The 23,132-nt window shown below is 43.6% G+C and overlaps 1 protein-coding gene across 9 annotated transcripts in view; it reads left to right on the top strand.

The window, feature by feature from the left end:
• The window catches only part of LOC115185451 (focal adhesion kinase 1), a 136,761-nt gene that overhangs the window by 85,370 nt on the left and 28,259 nt on the right, over positions 1 to 23,132 (top strand). For 5 of the 9 annotated variants that reach the window (XM_029745768.1, XM_029745764.1, XM_029745759.1 and 2 more), the window contains 9 exons: positions 4,334 to 4,390; positions 7,261 to 7,281; positions 9,074 to 9,171; positions 9,386 to 9,470; positions 10,772 to 10,872; positions 14,060 to 14,175; positions 14,280 to 14,380; positions 14,785 to 14,874; positions 14,997 to 15,201. In XM_029745768.1, coding sequence (XP_029601628.1) covers positions 4,334 to 4,390; positions 7,261 to 7,281; positions 9,074 to 9,171; positions 9,386 to 9,470; positions 10,772 to 10,872; positions 14,060 to 14,175; positions 14,280 to 14,380; positions 14,785 to 14,874; positions 14,997 to 15,201 — 874 coding nt within the window. Of the gene's footprint in view, positions 1 to 3,975; positions 4,158 to 4,333; positions 4,391 to 7,260; positions 7,282 to 9,073; positions 9,172 to 9,385; positions 9,471 to 10,771; positions 10,873 to 14,059; positions 14,176 to 14,279; positions 14,381 to 14,784; positions 14,875 to 14,996; positions 15,202 to 21,842; positions 21,927 to 23,132 lie in introns of those variants that run through there. The other 4 variants (XM_029745767.1, XM_029745766.1, XM_029745772.1 and 1 more) reach the window with 3 other exon arrangements.

Here is a 23,132-nt window from a genome sequence, read left to right as displayed (position 1 = left end):
GAATCAACCATCAGGACCAGACCAGGCCAATGGCACAAATTACACCCAAGGTTCCATTTCACCAGCCAGCCAAGTACTGTCTGGCTCTGGCAATACATCCTCACCCCACAGCACCTCATCTATCAACTTAACACTGTGTCAGTGGGCACAGGCCTGTGTGTGTGTGTGTGTGTGTGTGTGTGTGTGTGTGTGTGTGTGTGTGTGTGTGTGTGTGTGTGTGTGTGTGTGTGTTTAACTATTTAACTAATAGTAAACAAACAAACATTTGAACAACTGGGGGCATTTTGTTAGTCCCCACAAGGTCAAATGCTATTTCCAGGAGGTTTAGGGTTAAGATTGGACTTAGTGTTAGAATTACGTTAAGGGTTAGGAGCTTGGTTTTTGGGTTAAGGTTAGGGTACGGATTATTATAAATATTTTTATATATATCTTTTATTTAACTAGTCAGTTCAGAACAAATTCTTATTTACAATGACAGCCTACCAGGGAACAGTGGGTTAACTGCCTTGTTAAGGGGCAGAACGACAGATTTTTACCTTGTCAGCTCAGGGATTCAATCCAGCAACCTTTCAGTTACTAGTCCAACACTCTAACCACTAGGCTACCTGCCACCCCAGGGGTTTGGGGTTAGGGAAAATAGGATTTTGAATGGTACTGAATTGTGTCCCCACAAGGTAACTGTAGCTATGCAAGACTGTGTATGTGTGTGTGTGTGTGTCCTCTCCTTCCTATCTCTCCAGTTTAAATGTCACAGAGCTCTTCCCCCAGTCTCTGGCCCGTATCACAGTAGAATGTTAATGACTACTGGGTGAGTGTCAAATAAAGAGCTGATTGAGAGGGTGGATGGAGCAGGGAGGAGCAGGGTGGAGCAGGGTGGAGCAGGGTGGAGCAGGGGACAGACAGGCCTGTGTGCATATGGTCCCATTGACAGAGCACACTCAGAACAAATAGAGAGATGCTTGTGTGGAACTCGAGTCCCCCCATATGATCATGATGGTACTGGGGAGAAGTCTTGTTGTGGCACCCTATTCCCTATATAATGGCACCCTATTCCCAATATAGTGCACTACTTTGGACCCTGGTTGAAAGTAGTGCACTACATAGGGAATAAGGTTCTGAAGACCCATGCTAGATATGCTCAGGCATCACTGTAGTTGAATGTATTGTCATGTTGTATAACTCTCTTATTCTCTTGTCATTATAACACGATACGGTTGTAAGGTTCAGTTGATATAGTTCTGATGCAGAATGTTTAGATGAACGTTGGCTCCGTCTCTTAGATATAGTTCTGATGCAGAATGTTTAGATGAACGTTGGCTCCGTCTCTTAGATATAGTTCTGATGCAGAATGTTTAGATGAACGTTGGCTCCGTCTCTTAGATATAGTTCTGATGCAGAATGTTTAGATGAACGTTGGCTCCGTCTCTTAGATATAGTTCTGATGCAGAATGTTTAGATGAACGTTGGCTCCGTCTCTTAGATATAGTTCTGATGCAGAATGTTTAGATGAACGTTGGCTCCGTCTCTTAGATATAGTTCTGATGCAGAATGTTTAGATGAACGTTGGCTCCGTCTCTTAGATATAGTTCTGATGCAGAATGTTTAGATGAACGTTGGCTCCGTCTCTTAGATATAGTTCTGATGCAGAATGTTTAGATGAACGTTGGCTCCGTCTCTTAGATATAGTTCTGATGCAGAATGTTTAGATGAACGTTGGCTCCGTCTCTTAGATATAGTTCTGATGCAGAATGTTTAGATGAACGTTGGCTCCGTCTCTTAGATATAGTTCTGATGCAGAATGTTTAGATGAACGTTGGCTCCGTCTCTTAGATATAGTTCTGATGCAGAATGTTTAGATGAACGTTGGCTCCGTCTCTTAGATATAGTTCTGATGCAGAATGTTTAGATGAACGTTGGCTCCGTCTCTTAGATATAGTTCTGATGCAGAATGTTTAGATGAACGTTGGCTCCGTCTCTTAGATATAGTTCTGATGCAGAATGTTTAGATGAACGTTGGCTCCGTCTCTTAGATATAGTTCTGATGCAGAATGTTTAGATGAACGTTGGCTCCGTCTCTTAGATATAGTTCTGATGCAGAATGTTTAGATGAACGTTGGCTCCGTCTCTTAGATATAGTTCTGATGCAGAATGTTTAGATGAACGTTGGCTCCGTCTCTTAGATATAGTTCTGATGCAGAATGTTTAGATGAACGTTGGCTCCGTCTCTTAGATATAGTTCTGATGCAGAATGTTTAGATGAACGTTGGCTCCGTCTCTTAGATATAGTTCTGATGCAGAATGTTTAGATGAACGTTGGCTCCGTCTCTTAGATATAGTTCTGATGCAGAATGTTTAGATGAACGTTGGCTCCGTCTCTTAGATATAGTTCTGATGCAGAATGTTTAGATGAACGTTGGCTCCGTCTCTTAGATATAGTTCTGATGCAGAATGTTTAGATGAACGTTGGCTCCGTCTCTTAGATATAGTTCTGATGCAGAATGTTTAGATGAACGTTGGCTCCGTCTCTTAGATATAGTTCTGATGCAGAATGTTTAGATGAACGTTGGCTCCGTCTCTTAGAAGTGTTTGTTTTCCTCTCTTCTCTGAGTGGTCATGGACTTTGTATGACCCTGATGAAATGAAATCTCTCTGCAGACTTTGTATGACCCTGATGAAATGAAATCTCTCTGCAGACTTTGTATGACCCTGATAAAATGAAATCTCTCTGCAGACTTTGTATGACCCTGATAAAATGAAATCTCTCTGCAGACTTTGTATGACCCTGATAAAATGAAATCTCTCTGCAGACTTTGTATGACCCTGATAAAAATGACCCTGATAAAATGAAATCTCTCTGCAGACTTTGTATGAACAAGATAAAATGAAATCTCTCTGCAGACTTTGTATGACCCTGATAAAATGAAATCTCTCTGCAGACTTTGTATGACCCTGATAAAATGAAATCTCTCTGCAGAGGATGAAACAAAATAATTCAGCTCAGCACAAAAACTGCACCAGGACTTCCATTCCAATGTTGTTCAACTAACTGAGATGCTCTCTGAAGTTACGTTTAGAAGTTACACTTCCCCTAAACCTTTCGTTTCTCTGTCATTTGTGTGTGTGTGTGTGTGTGTGTGTGTGTGTGTGTGTGTGTGTGTGTGTGTGTGTGTGTGTGTGTGTGTGTGTGTGTGTGTGTGTGTGTGTGTGTGTGTGTGTGTTACTGACTTGGCAGCCTCTTACTATCAACACCCTTATCAACGTCTGGGGCAATCCCCTGAGAGATAATAAGAAGTGGCTTCTACTTGGTTTTCACCTTTAAACTCGCTATTTTGCTGTCAACTTTCTCTAAGAGGGCCAGTAAACATGCCCTAACCGGTGTTTTTCACCTCTCCCTCTCTCTCTAACCTGTGCATGCTACCTACGTGGATTTGCAGGGGATTTAAGTGGGGACGGTAAAGTTCAACCTCTTATCAACTTTCTTTTCCTCAGTTCCTAATGTGTTATTAAACATAGGGCTTCTACAATGATCTGTGGTGTCCTCATTATGGTTAGAATGGGTCATATTATTCTGTCACTCTGTCCATTTGGGTACGTTCTACACTTTTCAGAGTGCTCTGATTTTCCTACGTTTTCTAGTCATTTTTGAGTAACCCTTGTCTCGAGTCTTTTTTTCCTTCATTAATAATGACACACTATCATAACATTTCACAGCTTTTTAACACTAGTCCTGAGTCAAATCAAATCATTTGACTTATCAGCAGCTTTTTTTCTTTATCTCAGGCTGCAAAAAGCAGGGCTGTCTCAACATTCCTCTGTGGGTTATCTTTTCCTGGAAACTTTTGCTTCTTCCTTAAAATCACAGCAGTCAGGATAGACAGGCTCACCCAATGACTCTGGAGTTACCCATGACTCAATCGGTTTTTCCTGAAGAAGTTTCTCTGGGGGGAAAAACTCCTCCTTATCCCTCCTCCCCTCACTCAAATACCACTGCTGCTATTGGAGCACAGCTCAGACCTGAGGAACATGGTGGGAGAACGCACAGGGAGGCACGTCATAGAGCTGGGCTGTTTGTCATATGTGTGGAGGGGGGGTTGTTGTTAAGGGTTAACAACTTTGAAATGGTGGGGTTTTGGTAAAGGTACTTTATTGTACTAAAGGTAAGTTAAGTACAAGTCTAGACGTAGTTAAACAAATTAAAGCCTAGCCTAACTCCTGTCTGTCATGTTGGGCTATCCTGCTTAGAGTCAGAATGCTGCTGTTCATTGTCCTCACCTCTCTATCTCTCTCTCTCAAACTGTTGGGCTCACCATGTGTCACTCTCTTTTTCCCCCAGAGACAGACGACTATGCGGAGATCATAGATGATGAGGATACCTACACCATGCCCTCCAGTGAGTACGGTAGCATCTGTCACACAGGGAGTAAGCAAGGGATCATGTGCTGAGGAGGATGGAGGGAGGCAGCGACAGGCAGCTGTGCTGGGTTTTAGAGTGGCTCTTAGTGGTGAGCTGCAGACCACACTCCCCTGAAAGGCCAGATGTTCTCTCCAGACCCCGTGTGCCTTTGATCGTGGCCTCTAGTGTACAGCTTTAACCCAGTTTGGAGAAGTGTGCCCCACTTTCTGATTGGTTGTTGTTACCACATTCTGCCTTCCTGGGGTCATTGAGACTGGAGTTCTCTGAAAGCACCAAAGCTACAGGGGTCAAGTTGGTGTTAGGCGTCTTTCAGTTCATCATTTTTATTTTTCGAGTTCAGTTTTTTGCTACCACATTTGTAGCAGTTTTATTTAGATTGTTCTTCACTTAACTAGTATTCAGAGGCAATAATGTTTCTCAATTATTTTAGGTTAATCTTTATTGTAAATATTACTGTTGATAGAGAGTAGTTCACAAATAGCTAGAATCATATTTACACGGGGAAAGCCCAACACAGAGTGCATGAGGTGGATCTGTCGATCACTATTAGTAGAATGAGCTGGCTGTGACTGTGTCTTCTGCTGCTTATTCAAACAGTTTCCTCTCAACATTTCATTTTTCATGACATATCTGTCCTTTGTCCTACACTCTTCAGGAAAAAAAGGTGCTACAGTTGAAGTCGGAAGTTTACATACACTTAGGTTGTAGTCATTAAAACTCGTTTTTCAACCACTCCACAAATTTCTTGTTAACAAACTATAGTTTTGGCAAGTCGGTTAGGACATCTACTTTGTGCATGACACAATAAATTTTTCCAACAACTGTTTACAGACAGATTATTTCACTGTATTACAATTCCAGTGGGTCAGAAGTTTACATACACTAAGTTGACTGTGCCTTTAAACAGCTTGGAAAATTCCAGAAAATGATGTCATGGCTGTAGAAGCTTCTGATAGGCTAATTGACATAATTTGAGTCAATCGGAGGTATACCTGTGGATGTATTTCAAGGCCTACCCTCAAACTCTGTGCCTCTTTGCTTTGACATCATGGGAAAATCAAAAGAAATCAGCCAAGACCTCAGAAAAACAATTGTAGACCTCCACAAGTCTGGTTCATCCTTGGGAGCAATTTCCAAATGCCTGAAGGTGCCACGTTCATCTGTACAAACAATAGTACGCAAGTATAAACACCATGGGACCACACAGCCATCATACTGCTCAGGAAGGAGACGCGTTCTGTCTCCTAGAGATGAACGTACTTTGGTGCTGAAAGTGCAAATCAATCCCAGAACAACAGCAAAGGACCTTGTGAAGATGCTGGAGGAAACAGGTACAAAAGTATCTATATCCACAGTATAACAAGTCCTATATCGACATAACCTGAAAGGCCGCTCAGTAAGGAAGAAGCCACTGCTCCAAAACCGCCATAAAAAAGCCAGACTACGGTTTGCAACTGCACATGGGGACAAAGATCGTACTTTTTGGAGAAATGTCCCCTGGTCTGATGAAACAAAAATAGAACTGTTTGGCCATAATGACCATCGTTACATTTGGAGGAGAAATGGGGAGGCTTGCAAGCCGAAGAACACCATCCCAACCGTGAAGCACGGGGATGGCAGCATCATGTTGTGGGGGTGCTTTGCTGCAGGACGGACTGGTGAACTTCACAAAATAGATGGCATCATGAGGATGGAACATTATGTGGATATATTGAAGCAACATCTCAAGACATCAGTCAGGAAGTTAAAGCTTGGTCGCAAATGGGTCTTCCAAATGGACAATGACCCCAACCAAACTTCCAAAGTTATGGCTTAAGGACAACAAAGTCAAGGTATTGGAGTGGCCATCACAAAGCCCTGACCTCAACTCTATAGAAAATTTGTGGGCAGAACTGAAAAAGTGTGTGCGAGCAAGGAGGCCTAGAAACCTGACTCAGTTACACCAGCTCTGTCAGGAGGAATGGGCCAAAATTCACCCAACTTATTGTGGGAAGCTTTCGGAAGGCTACCCAAAACGTTTGACCCAAGTTAAACAATTTAAAGGCAACACTACCAAATACTAATTGAGTGTATGTAAACTTCTGACCCACTGTGAATATGATGAAAGAAATAAAAGCTGAAATAAATCATTCTCTCTACTATTATTCTGACATTTCACATTCTTAAAATAAAGTGGTGATCCTAACTGACCTAAGACAGGGAAGTTTTACTCTGATTAAATGTCAGGAATTGTGAAAAACTGAGTTTAAATGTATTTGGCTAAGGTGTATGTAAACTTCCAACTTTAACTGTATGTAGAACCTAAAATGGTTCTTCGGTTGTCCCCATAGGAGAACCATAGGAGAACCCTTTGAATAACCCTAGGTTCTACCTGAAACCCCAAAAAGTGTTCTGCCTGGGACCAAAAAGGGTTCTCCTATGGGGACAGCTGAAGAACCCTTTTGGAACTATTTTTTCTAAGATTGTGCTCCACACGACTCCTTAGTTTATTTTGTATCGTAACAGTGGAGAAGTATTTAACATAGCCTGAAACACTAGCCGTTTATATTATGTGCACACACACACACACACACAAACCCAGCCGGCAACAGAGGCTGCTGACAAATGGCAGTGTAGTCCAAGGATATTAATCTCCCTGCAGTTTGTTTGCACTGACTGTCTTCTACATGCAACAAATGTCACTCCCCTTTGCCAGAAAAGCACTCTGAGTTAGTCATGTGTTTCTCCAAACCAGGGACAAGGGAAGAGGGAGGGACCTTTTGTACAGTTTAAACAATTTTAAAAGTATGTTCCTCCAATGTTGATGTACTTCTAAAAGATTTCTCCTCACATGAACTGCCCTGCAGAATACTATGGACTAGAGGAAGGTAATGGTGTGCGTCTCAGCCCTGTACTTGAGGATTGCCTTTTGGTTGTATTGTGGTTGTCAGACCAGGGTCAGCCATATATGTCAAATACTTTCAAATACTTGAGCTACACTTGATTTAGTGTGCAATTGAACCAATGGAGTGGTCGCACAAGGCCAATCAATATCCAAGCTAAATCAAGTATTTGAAAGTATTTACCATTTGACCCAGGTGTACCTATGGTTTGACTTGTGTGATGGTGTTTCTGTGATTTTGTTTCATTTTTGCCAAAATAGCAGTACATGTAGTGTTTTGATTGATTTGTTGGTTGTTGGTGAATAGACACTGTCCAGCCCAGAGAAAGATAAATAGTGCAGCCAGTCTGTCCTATTGACCCGCTATGGATGGAAGGGATCACAGCCACTAATCAGACACAGTACTGCTGCAGCATGGCCACTCACTGGCCCTCCAGAATATGTGCAAAGTTAAGAAGAAAACAAAGATAATTTGATGCCATCATACTGTTTAGTAATGTTTTACATTTCAATGGTAAAATCTGATTATGGCTTGGCATGTCTGGTGAAACAATATGATTGTATTTACTCAACAAATCAGCAATTGCATGCAAATCCATGGACAGCCTTAGCAGTCCTGATTTGAATGGAATTGGATTATTGCATGTTGTACTGTGATCTTCATGTCCATACCACCCATTGCCTTTAATCCAGTTGATATGAAGTCAGTGTGTCTAATGCTGTGTTGTACCCAGCCAGGGACTATGAGATTATAAAGTCAGTGTGGGACAATGAGATTATACCGTCAGTGTGTCTAATGCTGTGTTGTACCCAGCCAGGGACAATGAGATTATACCGTCAGTGTGTCTAATGCTGTGTTGTACCCAGCCAGGGACTATGAGATTATACAGTCAGTGTGTCTAATGCTGTGTTGTACCCAGCCAGGGACTATGAGATTATACAGTCAGTGTGTCTAATGCTGTGTTGTACCCAGCCAGGGACTATGAGATTATAAAGTCAGTGTATCTAACACTGTGTTGTATCCAGCCAGGGACTATGAGATTATACAGTCATTGTGTCTAATGCTGTGTTGTACCCAGCCAGGGACTATGAGATTATAAAGTCAGTGTGTCTAATGCTGTGTTGTACCCAGCCAGGGACTATGAGATTATAAAGTCAGTGTGTCTAATGCTGTGTGTTGTACCCAGCCAGGGACTATGAGATCATACAGTCAGTGTGTCTAATGCTGTGTGTTGTACCCAGCCAGGGACTATGAGATTATTAAATCAGTGTGTCTAATGCTGTGTTGTACCCAGCCAGGGACTATGAGATTATACAGTCAGTGTGTCTAATGCTGTGTTGTACCCAGCCAGGGACTATGAGATTATTAAATCAGTGTGTCTAATGCTGTGTTGTACCCAGCCAGGGACTATGAGATCATACAGTCAGTGTGTCTAATGCTGTGTGTTGTACCCAGCCAGGGACTATGAGATTATAAAGTCAGTGTGTCTAATGCTGTGTTGTACCCAGCCAGGGACTATGAGATTATAAAGTCAGTGTGTCTAATGCTGTGTGTTGTACCCAGCCAGGGACTATGAGATTATAAAGTCAGTGTGTCTAATGCTGTGTTGTACCCAGCCAGGGACTATGAGATTATAAAATCAGTGTGTCTAATGCTGTGTTGTACCCAGCCAGGGACTATGAGATTATAAAGTCAGTGTGTCTAATGCTGTGTTGTACCCAGCCAGGGACTATGAGATTATAAAGTCAGTGTGTCTAATGCTGTGTGTTGTATCCAGCCAGGGACTATGAGATTCAGAGACAGAGGATTGAGCTGGGTCGCTGTATCGGAGAGGGACAGTTCGGGGACGTCCACCAGGGAGTCTACATGAGCCCGGTAGGCCTAGGTTATGTCCCAAATGCCTCCCTATTCCCTATGTAACCCACTGCTTTTGACCAGAGCCCTATGGGTATCTCTATGGGCCTTGTTCAAAATTAATGCTCTACATAGGGAATAGGGTGTTTACACATTTGTGGAAAAACAAGACACAATCCTCTTAGACTTGATTTATTTAAACTACCATTTTCTGATGTTTTATTTCTCTCTGTAGGAAAACCCTGCTCTGTCTGTGGCCATCAAGACGTGTAAGAACTGCACCTCTGATAGTGTCAGGGAGAAGTTCTTACAAGAAGCTCGTAAGTAACACACCTCCCCCTGTCGTCCTTCTTGATCACAGCACATACGACCTCTTGCTCTTCATACATATTACATCAGTTGTGTGTATACTACTGAGGGTTGAACACATGAGCTTTTTAGGGCTACAACATGCAGAGATTTAGTATGCATCCCAAATGGCACCCTATTTCCTATATAGCGCGCTTTATGGGTATGTGTGTGCCATTTGTGATGCAGACTTAGTGTAGCAGTGGGTTTTTGAACAGCAGAAGACTTAACTGCTCTTCAGCTCCAGTGGTCCTGACAGAGAGAAAGGCTCCTTTATCCAGATGAAATGCCCAGACAAGGTGGGACTGAGCTAACCCCCATGTATGAAAACACAGCAGGAATGTGTGGAGGCTGCAGGGGGACTGGGGAGGACAGAGCACCGCTTTAGAGAGGGATGGGTTTAGAGAAAGTGGGTTTACACTAGTATAGTCCTGCTGATTTCCCAAGTGCAATACACACCCCTTCCTTCCCCTTGCTGAGTCTGAGACACACACACTCATGCGTGCATGCCCACACATACTCTCTCTAACACTACACACATGGATGCACACACACACACACACACACACACACACACACACACACACACACACACACACACACACACACACACACACACACACAGAGACAGAGAGAGACAAAACCCAAACACACACACACTGCTCTAAAACACATCAAATAGCACATCACCACTATAAAGCCTCCCCTCCTCTCCTCCTGTCCCCTCCTCTCCTCTAACCCCAGCCTCTCCTCCCCTCTTCTCTCCCTTCCTCCCTTCTCTCCTCTCCTGTCCCCTCCTCTCCTCTAACCCCAGCCTCTCCTCCCCTCTTCTCTCCCTTCCTCCCTTCTCTCCTCTCCTCCTCTCCTGTCCCCTCCTCTCCTCTAACCCCAGGCTCTCCTCCCCTCTTCTCTCCCTTCCTCCCTTCTCTCCTCTCCTCCTCTCCTGTCCCCTCCTCTCCTCTAACCCCAGCCTCTCCTCCCCTCTTCTCTCCCTTCCTCCCTTCTCTCCTCTCCTCCTCTCCTGTCCCCTCCTCTCCTAAAATAGCCCACTGTAAACATGGGCCTGCTTCCTTCATAACAGCCTTGATATTTATTATCAACATGAATAATAATCCACTATATAATCAGTCTTCATCTTCCACTCTACCTTTTCGCCCTACATACAGTAACCTGATTCTATAAACCATAGCCTAGCTAATCCCTGGTCTATTCAATTACACTGAATAGAGTGTGTGTGTGTGTGTGTGTGTGTGTGCTTGTTGTCCCCATGCAGTGACCATGCGTCAGTTTGACCACCCCCACATAGTGAAGCTGATTGGAGTGATCACAGAAAACCCAGGGTGGATCATCATGGAGCTGTGTACACTGGGAGAGGTACAGAACACACACACAATACAGTGCTTTAATACAGGAAGTACCTTTAATACAGGAATCAGTTTAACAGTGATGACCTCAGGCTCTGTAACAGTAACCTATGGATCATGCTGAAGAGTACTGTAATTAGATTTTTTTGATTTCTTTACCCATTTAGTCTTGGATGGTACTTCTTCTACCTTTCACAACGTTTCAGCTGTTAGGGATGGCCATCTAGTGGTGGATAGAGGCATCACATTCAAGGTTCAATTTCAAGGTTTATACAGTACATTGTAGAAGGCAGTCTATGTTATATATGATCAGGGCTGGATTAAGAAATCGTAGGCCCCGGGCTTTGTTTTTTTCTATAGCCCCTCCTTCCCGGTACACCATCATTTTCTGTAAACAAATCCATGCACTAAGATGCAATTGGAAGCGTGTTACATTTACTGTTGAAGAAAGAGGCCCTAAAGCCAGAATAAGATTTGGCATGTGGCATAGGCTACAGTTGAGCAGAGAATTTCCACACATGAGGAAAAAAACCGCATTTCATGCATGTCATTTACATGACAGAAGACATTAGCACAATCTCTTTTAATACCACACAAATGACTGAAATCAGTGTCTACTCTGACTGACAAACTGAGATCAATCTGGTCTGGAATTCACAATAAACAATAGCCCAGGCCAATGAAGCGACACACAGATTGTACATTATCAGGAGGCAATATATATACAGTATATATATCATAGTAGGCTACTAAATGTAATGTCCAGTGGCACACTGACTCACCTAATGATGAAGATGAAGCCATAGGCTGCCCACAGTGATGGCCAATGCGCTCGTCGTGGCAATGGCCTGTCTCAAGATGAGCTACTTTGAAAAACAGTGCTGCTGTCATTTGTTGAGAAATGTGTTTCCATTGGTTCTATAGACAGATTAGTCTTATTTTTTCAGCAGTAGGCATTTGCTTTCCAAAATGTACGTTTTTCCAGTGATTGTATTTTGAAATCTGTAAAGGCAAACTGACATCCACAACCAACCATAGAAATATAATCCATTGATGGCAGTTCCCTGGCACCCATTGCCAGTGTACCCATTAGGGCTCCCGAGTGGCGCAGCGGTATAAGGCCCTGCATCTCAGTGCTTGAGGCGTCACTACAGACACCCTGGTTCGATTCCATGTACTAAACAACCAAAGATTTCAAGACTAAAGGCTGGTTTATACTACGTGTTCATAAATTTAATCTGAACTGCCAGAGTGTGCTCAGAGTGCACTCTGGGCATTCGTAAACTCAGCGTTGTCAGATTGTACATTCGCAAATTCAGAGCGTTTCGCTCTCGGAACGTTCAGAGCGCACACTGGACGGTCTAGCCGAGGAGTAGGGTTGATCCAAGCGTTCGGACCTAACATCAGCAGTCAAGCACCCAAGCTAACTGGCTAATGTTGGCTAGCTACTTCGAGACACAAATGAGAGAACAGCTCACTCTGACCATTTTACTGGCACTAGCAGAGCTGGTTAGGCTGTATTTATGTTATCCAGAGCATTGGTGACTGCAACTGTGCTGCTGGCAATAATTTAATCAGGCTTTTTTGCCAACGTTTACTGACACGGGCCATATACAATTGGTGTTGAGCGTTCGTAAATTCGTCAGTTATTCTGCGCTCTCAGACAAGAGTGATCTGAAATCGGAGTAGATAGCCAGAGCGAATTTATCAGCTACGTCTATCGACAGTTGTCGCATTGACATCATGAACATTGAAATCGTTACTTGCATAGTGCAGTCTTTTGTTTAGACATGTAGCTAGCTAGCTAAACAATGAACCATAATCCCAACTCATAACGTTAATACCCTGCATGAATCTGTAGGCAGCTAACCAACCAGGTTCAATGTTAGCTAGCTAACATTAGGCTATAACTAGCAATGGAAATGGCTCTGAGATACGAATAATATAACTACACAGATCATACACGTAACGTTAGCTAGCCAGCCAGCTAACGTTAGCTAGTTATCTAACAGTACACTTTAACTTGAAATTAAAACGACTTTCTGACTAAATTAGACATGTGCATTATCTGAAAATGTAGCCAGCTAGACTATCTTACCCGTATGCATTGATAGACGCTTCTCCCTCTCTGTCACGGATGCCATGGTTGTCCTTAGTTTGAAGATGTAACCCAGAGACAGGTGTTTTATACAACAGCCTTCTGTGTGTTCTCTTTTCAACTCTGTTTGCATATTTGCAATCAAACGCTAGAATCTTCTCCGTCTCCTTAGCTATCATACTCTAATTCCACTGATTTCAAAACTCGGCCCTCCGGAAAGTGGAGAACAACACTTATGCAGTTCTACTACGCAATGTCTTTCAAAAAAAGCCCTGTTAGAAAGGATTACCTACACATACTGACCAGCTCATGTTATAGACAGAAGCGAGCCACATGGCAGACCAGTCGGAACTCATCTCTCGGCATGTCCAGCCCACTCATTATCTCAGCCAATCATGGCTAGCAAGAAGGTTGCTGTCTTTTTCTGTGGCTAAACTAACTAGGCTCGTAATGTAACGATTTTATTCGTATTTACAGATGGCATACAAGTTTGTTATTAAGGCACATGAAAGTTCACATGTTCCAGAAGGCATTTCTGCCAAAAAACACATTTTTATAATAAAAAAAAGTGTATTCTCCTGTGAGGTAGTGATGTGCGACATAAGCCTAGTTTCTTGAAATTGTGCTCTCTGGTGTATTTTGAACACTGAGAGCGGGCTCCTGTGGTTGGATAAAATTTATTATAATAATACAAAAAAATGCACAAAAGATTTTTGGACCAGCACCTGACTTATACAATTGAGCAGTCACATTTATTTATTATGCAGTTTATTATTTTTATTTTTTTAGTTAATCAGTTACCCAATCAAGGCAGGGCCCCCAGTTACCCACATGGCACCCCCTACCTCCTCTCCTCCCCCCACCTGATGATTAGCAAAACGGCATCAGGCTGTCTACACTCAAAATATATACTACATATATAATACATACTGTATATATCTCCTTTATTATTATTATTATTATTATTATTATACATTTTTTATGTTTTTTTGAGCCCAGGGTCTTCAGCCCCAGGAAGCCCCTGCATTAATCCATCCCTGTATATAATGTACATTCTAAAGTAAGTATCATCTTTTGTTTTCTCTTCCCATCTTTACAGCTACGCTCTTTCCTGCAAGTGAGAAAATACAACCTCGACCTGGCATCACTGATTCTCTACGCTTTCCAGCTAAGCACAGCACTCGCCTACCTGGAGAGCAAGCGTTTTGTACATAGGTAAGCCCTCACCCCAATCTAGCCTTATTAATATGGCTTTTGTGTGTTTCTTGTAAACACACTACTCTTCTCTTTTCCATTGTAACCATGTCTGCGTCGTGCAGGGATATAGCTGCCAGGAACGTGCTGGTATCCTCAGTGGACTGTGTTAAACTGGGAGACTTTGGCTTGTCTCGATACATGGAGGACAGCTCCTATTACAAAGGTAGGAGTTTCACCTGTTCTGGAGACTAACTGTCCTCAGTTAGCATACCAGAGGAGATCACTTTCTGCTGTTTTTGTTATCAGTAGGTCATTCATTAGGTTCCTCACTCTTTAAGCAGACAGCTGTGGCTGCTGTCATTCATGGACATTATAAACATGGAAATATCTGTTGCACGTATGCATGGGGCGAGTGAAAGAAACTCAACAGCTCTTTTCATCAGCGTATGACTCTTGTGAGACTGCTATTGTGAACCACTCATCTAACTATGGCTTATGGAAGTCCTGTGGGAGGGGAAGTGTTTGTCTTGTTACTTGTTGCATTGTTCATGTGTACCTGTCTAATCAATCACAATAAAAACATTTGATCACAAAAAATAAAAGTCAAGCTTTCACCTCTCGTCCCAGCCTCCAAAGGGAAACTGCCTATCAAATGGATGGCACCAGAGTCTATTAACTTCAGACGCTTTACCTCAGCCAGTGACGTGTGGATGTTTGGTGAGTATGGGAATTTGATACAGTACTTATCAAACAGTGCTCTAAAACTTTTAAGACCAAGGCTGTATGTTATTAGCTGATAAATTTGGGTTTAAATAGATATATGTTTCTCTGTACTTCAGGTGTGTGTATGTGGGAGATCCTCATCTACGGAGTCAAACCCTTCCAGGGGGTGAAGAACAACGATGTCATCGGCCGGATAGAGAACGGAGAGCGTCTGGCCATGCCCCACAACTGCCCCCCTACCCTGTACAGCCTGATGACCAAGTGCTGGGCCTACGACCCTAGCAAGAGACCCTGCTTCACAGAGCTCAAAGCCCAGCTCAGGTATGTCCGTCAGTCGGTCTATCTGCATGTCCAATGCTGTAGTGCAGGGTGCGTTATCATACCTTGAAGACTATCTCCTACAACTACAATGTCATAAGAGCCACACTTTAGCTAAATGTATTTTGCAGTTGTAGCTTTCACTGAGTCTGAACTGAGGTACATTGACTGTGGAGGAAAAATAATGCATATCTATCAGGGTTGGAGTACATTCCATTTCAATTGAGTCAGTTCAAGAAGTGAACTGAAATTCCAATTCCAAATGTTTCTCATATATAGTGGGGAGGGAGGGTGTCGGAACGAATGGTCGTGGGGCCTTAAAATAATTCTAATAATTTGTACACTGCAAATTGACCACAACTAACCCCAAAAAGAGATTGTATTTAAAAATAACAATAATTTCATACCTTGATTATAATTCAACACGATCACGTCTCTTTTTTTATTTGTAAGATTACTTGGAAACAGATTTCCTAAATTACCACCTGTTGCCGACCCCATCTAGATAGATGTTCATTCTTGGTCACTAGATGGCACTCTGTCACCAAAGCATCACCAAAGCATCCACACATTTCAATCGTTGAAGGTGGAATTGACTGGCTTGTTTGTACAAGTAGATATACTGTACTACATGCCCAGTTCTCTGGCTGACACTTGGCTTCATGGTGTTTTGGGTGCTGTGATTCAGTTGAGGTCAGTCACACCTCTGGCTGACACTTGGCTCCATGGAGTTTTGGTTGCTGTAATTCAGTTGAGATCAGTCACACCTCTGGCTGACATTTGGCTCCATGGTGTTTTGGGTGCTGTAATTCAGTTGAGGTCAGTCACACCTCTGGCTGACACTTGGCTCCATGATGTTTTGGGTGCTGTGATTCAGTTGAGGTCGGTCACACCTCTGGCTGACACTTGGCTCCATGGTGTTTTGGGTGCTGTGATTCAGTTGAGATCAGTCACACCTCTGGCTGACACTTGGCTCCATGGTGTTTTGGGTGCTGTGATTCAGTTGAGGTCAGTCACACCTCTGGGTGACACTTGGCTTCATTGTGTTTTGGGTGCTGTAATTCAGTTGAGATCAGTCACACCTCTGGCTGACACTTGGCTCCATGGTGTTTTGGGTGCTGTAATTCTGTTGAGATCAGTCACACCTCTGGCTGACACTTGGCTTCATGGTGTTTTGGGTGCTGTGATTCAGTTGAGGTCAGTCACACCTCTGGCTGACACTTGGCTTCATGGTGTTTTGGGTGCTGTGATTCAGTTGAGGTCAGTCACACCTCTGGCTGACACTTGGCTCCATGGTGTTTTGGGTGCTGTGATTCAGTTGAGATCAGTCACACCTCTGGCTGACACTTGGCTCCATGGTGTTTTGGGTGCTGTAATTCAGTTGAGGTCAGTCACACCTCTGGCTGACACTTAGCTCCATGGTGTTTTGGGTGCTGTGATTCAGTTGAGATCAGTCACACCTCTGGCTGACACTTGGCTCCATGGTGTTTTGGGTGCTGTAATTCAGTTGAGGTCAGTCACACCTCTGGGTGACACTTGGCTTCATTGTGTTTTGGGTGCTGTAATTCAGTTGAGATCAGTCACACCTCTGGCTGACACTTGGCTCCATGGTGTTTTGGGTGCTGTAATTCTGTTGAGATCAGTCACACCTCTGGCTGACACTTGGCTTCATGGTGTTTTGGGTGCTGTGATTCAGTTGAGGTCAGTCACACCTCTGGCTGACACTTGGCTTCATGGTGTTTGGGTGCTGTGATTCAGTTGAGGTCAGTCACACCTCTGGCTGACACTTGGCTCCATGGTGTTTTGGGTGCTGTGATTCAGTTGAGATCAGTCACACCTCTGGCTGACACTTGGCTCCATGGTGTTTTGGGTGCTGTAATTCAGTTGAGGTCAGTCACACCTCTGGCTGACACTTAGCTCCATGGTGTTTTGGGTGCTGTGATTCAGTTGAGATCAGTCACACCTCTGGCTGACACTTGGCTCCATGGTGTTTTGGGTGCTGTAATTCAGTTGAGGTCAGTCACACCTCTGGGTGGCATGAGACATAGGGAAATCCCTCTGTCGGTTTCCACTAGATAGCACAGCCACAAAGTCAAAATTGGCTATAAAATTCATGAATTTTTTTTTGCTTTTTGTTCTTAATTTAAGGTTAGGGTTAGGCATCAGGTTGTGTGGTAAGGTTAGGGTTAAGGTTTAAAATCACATTTTAAGAAGAGAAATGGTTGAAATAGGTGGGGTTATGGCTTTGTGGCTGTGGTGACCAGTGACGACCCTCTTAGTAGCTCTGACTCGTCAGACCGTGCCTGTCTGTCCCACTTCCTGTCTGGGATGACCTCATTGTTGGTATGGTAACTGAGAGGGAGAGTGCCAGGGCCCTACCCTCACCTTCTATCTTTAGGTTTCCATTGGTGAGGGAGTCAGACCTGTGTGTTTGATTTAGCTTGGAGTTTTGGGGAATATTCTATTGGTTTCATTTTATGGGGCAAACTATATTGAGTTGAGCTCAAGTGTTTGATATGTGTCTGACCCAGGTTTATTAAGGACGTAGTGAAAGGGACAATTACAAATGGCCACCGGCCACTGTTTTGGTAAACAGCTGAGGAACGAGGCTAGAGAATTGTAACCTCACTCACATTCATAGACAGAGCTATGGATACAAGGACTGACCATCCATGATATCAGAATGATAGTTTGAACCATGTTTTGAATCTATACAGTGTTAACAATTACATTGTTTAAAAACAATGAAGCTTACAAGCTTATATGTTAGGTATTGACGGGTGAACTAAAGCTCTTGAGGTGTTCAGAAGTTATATTCTTCAACAATCAATGGGGATATATCATTTATTTAAATGTCCAAAAATGAATGTAGCAGTTTCAGAAAGGTCAGTATGTAATACTGGTGAGGAAAGCACCTTCAGGTAATCCTTCACAAGAAAGGTCTAGACAGACACCCTGGTAACTGCCTTTGAATTCCCCTCTGATGCAATGCTGGGCATTTTCCCTTCATTGACAGGGTAGGGTTTTTGTGAGAATGAAGTGTCAACGTCATTTCCATGCATGCTCACACTTGTGTAGCTAGGCATTTGGATGTCCAGGTAAGATACCCTGGGGCCATGATGAAGTAGTTTTAACTTCTGTCTCCTTTCCATCAGTGACTGCTATAGAACAGACCTGTAGCTGCTGCATCTGTGTGAGCTGTGCTGCTGCCTGCCATGCTGTCTCCCATCACAGTGCCCTTGGTTTACACAGAGAAGACATGTCGGAAAATAAGAGTGCTGTGCTTTTATTATCCTGTTTAAAACTCAGCATGAGTCACACCTCCACTTTCTACTAGTCTTTCTGAGTCCCACCATATCGGTCATGTTGTGGTGCTCCAGCAGCATGGAAGAGAGGGCTGTGTCCTGGAAACCATGTCAATATTTACACTCTTAATACTATTTATATGAAAAGCCAGGCCCTTAAAAGGCATTTGATGTGGGGTTCGTTGGTTGAGACTTGTTTTATGTCATCATATAAATTAGGGAGCACAGCTGCCAGAAAGGGGTGTGTCTGTGTGTGTATGTGTGTGTGCGCACGCGTGTGTGTGTGTGTGTGTGTGCGCATGTGTGTGTGCGTGTGTGTGTGTGTGTGTGTGTGTGTGTGTGTGTGTGTGTGCACGCACACAATACTAAGGCAGGATCTTTCTCCAACATGCCAGCTGTATGAAAACAATGTACCTCAGATACAGAACCAGTCATAACAAACATGACTCTCCCTTATTGCTGCTTAAGTGTGTATTTGTATTTAATAATGTATGGTACCACTGTAATATACCCTTACATGGTACCAGTGTAATATACCCTTACATGGTTCCACTGTAATATACCCTTACATGGTACCACTGTAATATACCCTTACATGGTACCACTGTCATATACCCTTACATGGTACCACTGTCATATACCCTTATATGGTACCACTGTAATATACCCTTACATGGTACCACTGTAATATACCCTTACATGGTACCACTGTCATATACCCTTACATGGTACCACTGTCATATACCCTTATATGGTACCACTGTAATATACCCTTACATGGTACCACTGTAATATACCCTTACATGGTACCACTGTCATATACCCTTACATGATACCACTGTAATATACCCTTACATGGTACCACTGTCATATACCCTTATATGGTACCACTGTAATATACCCTTACATGGTACCACTGTCATATACCCTTACATGGTACCACTGTAATATACCCTTACATGGTACCACTGTAATATACCCTTACATGGTACCACTGTAATATACCCTTACATGGTACCACTGTACTATACCCTTACATGGTACCAGTGTAATATACCCTTACATGGTACCACTGTAATATACCCTTACATGGTACCACTGTCATATACCCTTACATGGTACCAGTGGAATATACCCTTACATGGTACCACTGTAATATACCCTTATATGGTACCACTGTCATATACCCTTACATGGTACCACTGTAATATACCCTTACATGGTACCACTGTCATATACCCTTACATGGTACCAGTGTAATATACCCTTACATGGTACCACTGTAATATACCCTTACATGGTACCACTGTCATATACCCTTACATGGTACCACTGTCATATACCCTTACTTGGTACCACTGTAATATACCCTTACATGGTACCACTGTAATATACCCTTACATGGTACCACTGTAATATACCCTTACATGATACCACTGTCATATACCCTTACATGGTACCAGTGTCATATACCCTTACATGGTACCAGTGTCATATACCCTTACATGGTACCACTGTAATATACCCTTACATGGTACCACTGTCATATACCCTTACATGGTACCAGTGTAATATACCCTTACATGGTACCACTGTCATATACCCTTACATGGTACCACTGTCATATACCCTTACTTGGTACCACTGTAATATACCCTTACATGGTACCACTGTAATATACCCTTACATGGTACCACTGTAATATACCCTTACATGATACCACTGTCATATACCCTTACATGGTACCAGTGTAATATACCCTTACATGGTACCACTGTAATATACCCTTACATGGTACCACTGTCATATACCCTTATATGGTACCACTGTAATATACCCTTACATGGTACCACTGTAATATACCCTTACATGGTACCACTGTAATATACCCTTACATGGTACCACTGTAATATACCCTTACATGGTACCACTGTCATATACCCTTACATGGTACCACTGTCATATACCCTTACATGGTACCAGTGTAATATACCCTTACATGGTACCACTGTACTGTATTTAGCTGCTGCTTGGAAGTCAGTTGTAAAGTCAGTTGTAAAGACAGCTCTGTGGTATTGTCCTGCAGATATGACTCCAGCTAGTCTCACTGTGAGAGGAGAACTCTGAGGGGACGGTATTATTAAGTCCCATGGAAAAGAGGGCCAAACCAAACCCTCTGCCTCTGATCCTGAGCCTTTCTATCTGCTCTGCACTGAGCTGACCTGAGAGACTGTGTCTGTCTGGCTGCTTGACCACGTCTTGCCAGATCGGCAGGCTTGGCACTGGCGCTGCTTTAACCTCACCGTCACCGAGACATCTTCTCCAGCCTCTATCTCGGCTCCACAGTGGAGGGCTTCAGTTCACCGTCACCGAGACATCTTCTCCATCTCGGCTCCACAGCGGAGGGCTTCAGTTCACTGTCACTGAGACATCTTCTCCAGCCTCTATCTCGGCTCCACAGCGGAGGGCTTCTGTTCAGTGTCCAATCTTTAACAAGCTAACCGCCCACCCACTCGCCTGCCTGCGCATTTATTGGACAGATGCCAAGTGCAACCCGCTGCCTGAGTAGCCCAGTAGAGTAAGAAGGAAGGCGTGAGGAGGAGGCAGCTGATCTGGACTGAACAGACAGAGTCCCCCATTCTGTTCTCTTGTGAAGACTATTTTATTGACTGAGTGCTGTTCCAGTTCTAATAGACCCTTGTTGCTGGGACTGTCTGCCTGGTTGTCTGTCTGGTCTCTGGGACTCGCTGCCTGGTTCTCTGTCTAGTCTCTGGGACTCTCTGCCTGGTTCTCTGTCTGGTCTCTGGGACACTGCCTGGTTGTCTGTCTGGTCTCTTGGACTCTCTGCCTGGTTGTCTGTCTGGTCTTTGGGACTCTCTGCCTGGTTGTCTGTCTGGTCTCTGGGACACTGCCTGGTTGTCTGTCTGGTCTCTGGGACTCGCTGCCTGGTTGTCTGTCTGGTCTCTGGGACTCTCTGCCTGGTTGTCTGTCTGGTTTCTGGGACACTGCCTGGTTGTCTGTCTGGTCTCTGGGACTCTCTGCTGGTTGTCTGTCTGGTCTCTGGGACTCTCTGCCTGGTTGTCTGTCTGGTCTCTGGGACACTGCCTGGTTGTCTGTCTGGTCTCTGGAACTCTCTGCCTGGTTGTCTGTCTGGTCTCTGGGACTCTCTGCCTGATTGTCTGTCTGGTCTCTGGGACTCTCTGCCTGGTTGTCTGTCTGGTCTCTGGGACTCTCTGCCTGGTTCTCTGTCTGGTCTCTGGGACTCTCTGCCTGGTTGACTGTCTGGTCTCTGGGACTCTCTGCCTGGTTCTCTGTCTGGTCTCATGTGTACTGGACATCTCTCCTCTAATGGATTACCTAAGTGGATATGGTTTCCTGTTCCTCTAGCAGGACAAGAGGCAGCTCTTTTCCCACTGTTGTAAGGTAACAATCAGGGCTTTTTCTTTCTTATCTCCTCCTCTCTGTGACTCAGTTGACTGACTATGTCCTATTGAGGTCTGCCTTGAGCAAATGTGGTGTTAATTATTTGGCTGTGAAGGAATGGTTTTGATTCAGGTCCCTCACAATACAGTTTTACAGACTTATTCTGAGCATTGATGTTATGGAACTCTAGCAAAGTGACGCTGGTGAGTAGTGAATATGTTTGGAGCGTCATTTAGCGTGGCATTCAGTGTGCTCCCATTGTAATGCTGTTGAGTTACTGTCAGACTGTTTGATTTTGTTTTTAAAGGTAGTAGCTATTAGCTAGTCAACAGAAAGTAATACTTTATACAACGTTTTGTCAGCAACACTGCGAACACTTTTGTTATTAGAGGCAACAGGGCTTTGTTAATGGCCTGTACCTTGTTAACAGACTGGTCAGGTTTGTGTTGTGTGTTCTGGAGAATGACCAGGACAGGTGGTCCCCATGTTGTTTTTCTTGTCTGATTTACTGCTGCTATCACACATTTTTATTTTTTTATTTATTTAACCAGGTAAAACACATTGAGGTTGAAAACCTATTTTGCGAGGGTGACCTGGCAAGAAGGCAAACAGGGAAATAGCAGCGTGTCCATAAAACATTACAGGAAAATACAGAATACACAAAAGACAAAGTGTCACAAGTTAAAGATACAATTGAAGATTAGAAACAACTGTAGTTATCACAAACAGTGTTGTCCATCAGAGTCTTAAAAACAGACAAAGACACTAACTCCCCTAACTTTAAAATCTTCTGACGCATGTTCCAAGATGAAGGGGCATTATGGGAAAATGATTTTTTTCCCCATCTCAGATCTAGCTTTCGGAACAGACAAGGACAGCAGCGACTGTGAATGAAGACTTTATTGAGTGACTGATCTGGGCAGTAAAGAACAGAGATACAAAGGCAGCATGGCAGCCAGGACTAATGCTGTTTCCACAAATAGCCCTCCCTCCCAGAGAGAAAGACAGAGAAAGAGAGAGACAGAAAGGGAGAGATGGAGAGCGAGAGAGGGAGTGTGAGGGACAGAGAGAGACAGAGAGAGAAGAGAGAGACTGTGGGGTTCGTGGGACACAGTTTATTGCCTGTATTTAGGCTGGAGGACCCTCCACTTCATGTAACTGTTCTTTGTTTAGTTGGGAGGAGACACTCCAGAGTTCTCAGCATCC

Source organism: Salmo trutta, chromosome 3, assembly GCF_901001165.1.
Source record: "Salmo trutta chromosome 3, fSalTru1.1, whole genome shotgun sequence".
NCBI lineage: Eukaryota > Metazoa > Chordata > Actinopteri > Salmoniformes > Salmonidae > Salmo > Salmo trutta.
The sequence above is the reverse complement of the archived record's forward strand: the minus strand, read 5'-3'. Positions and strand labels throughout refer to the sequence as shown.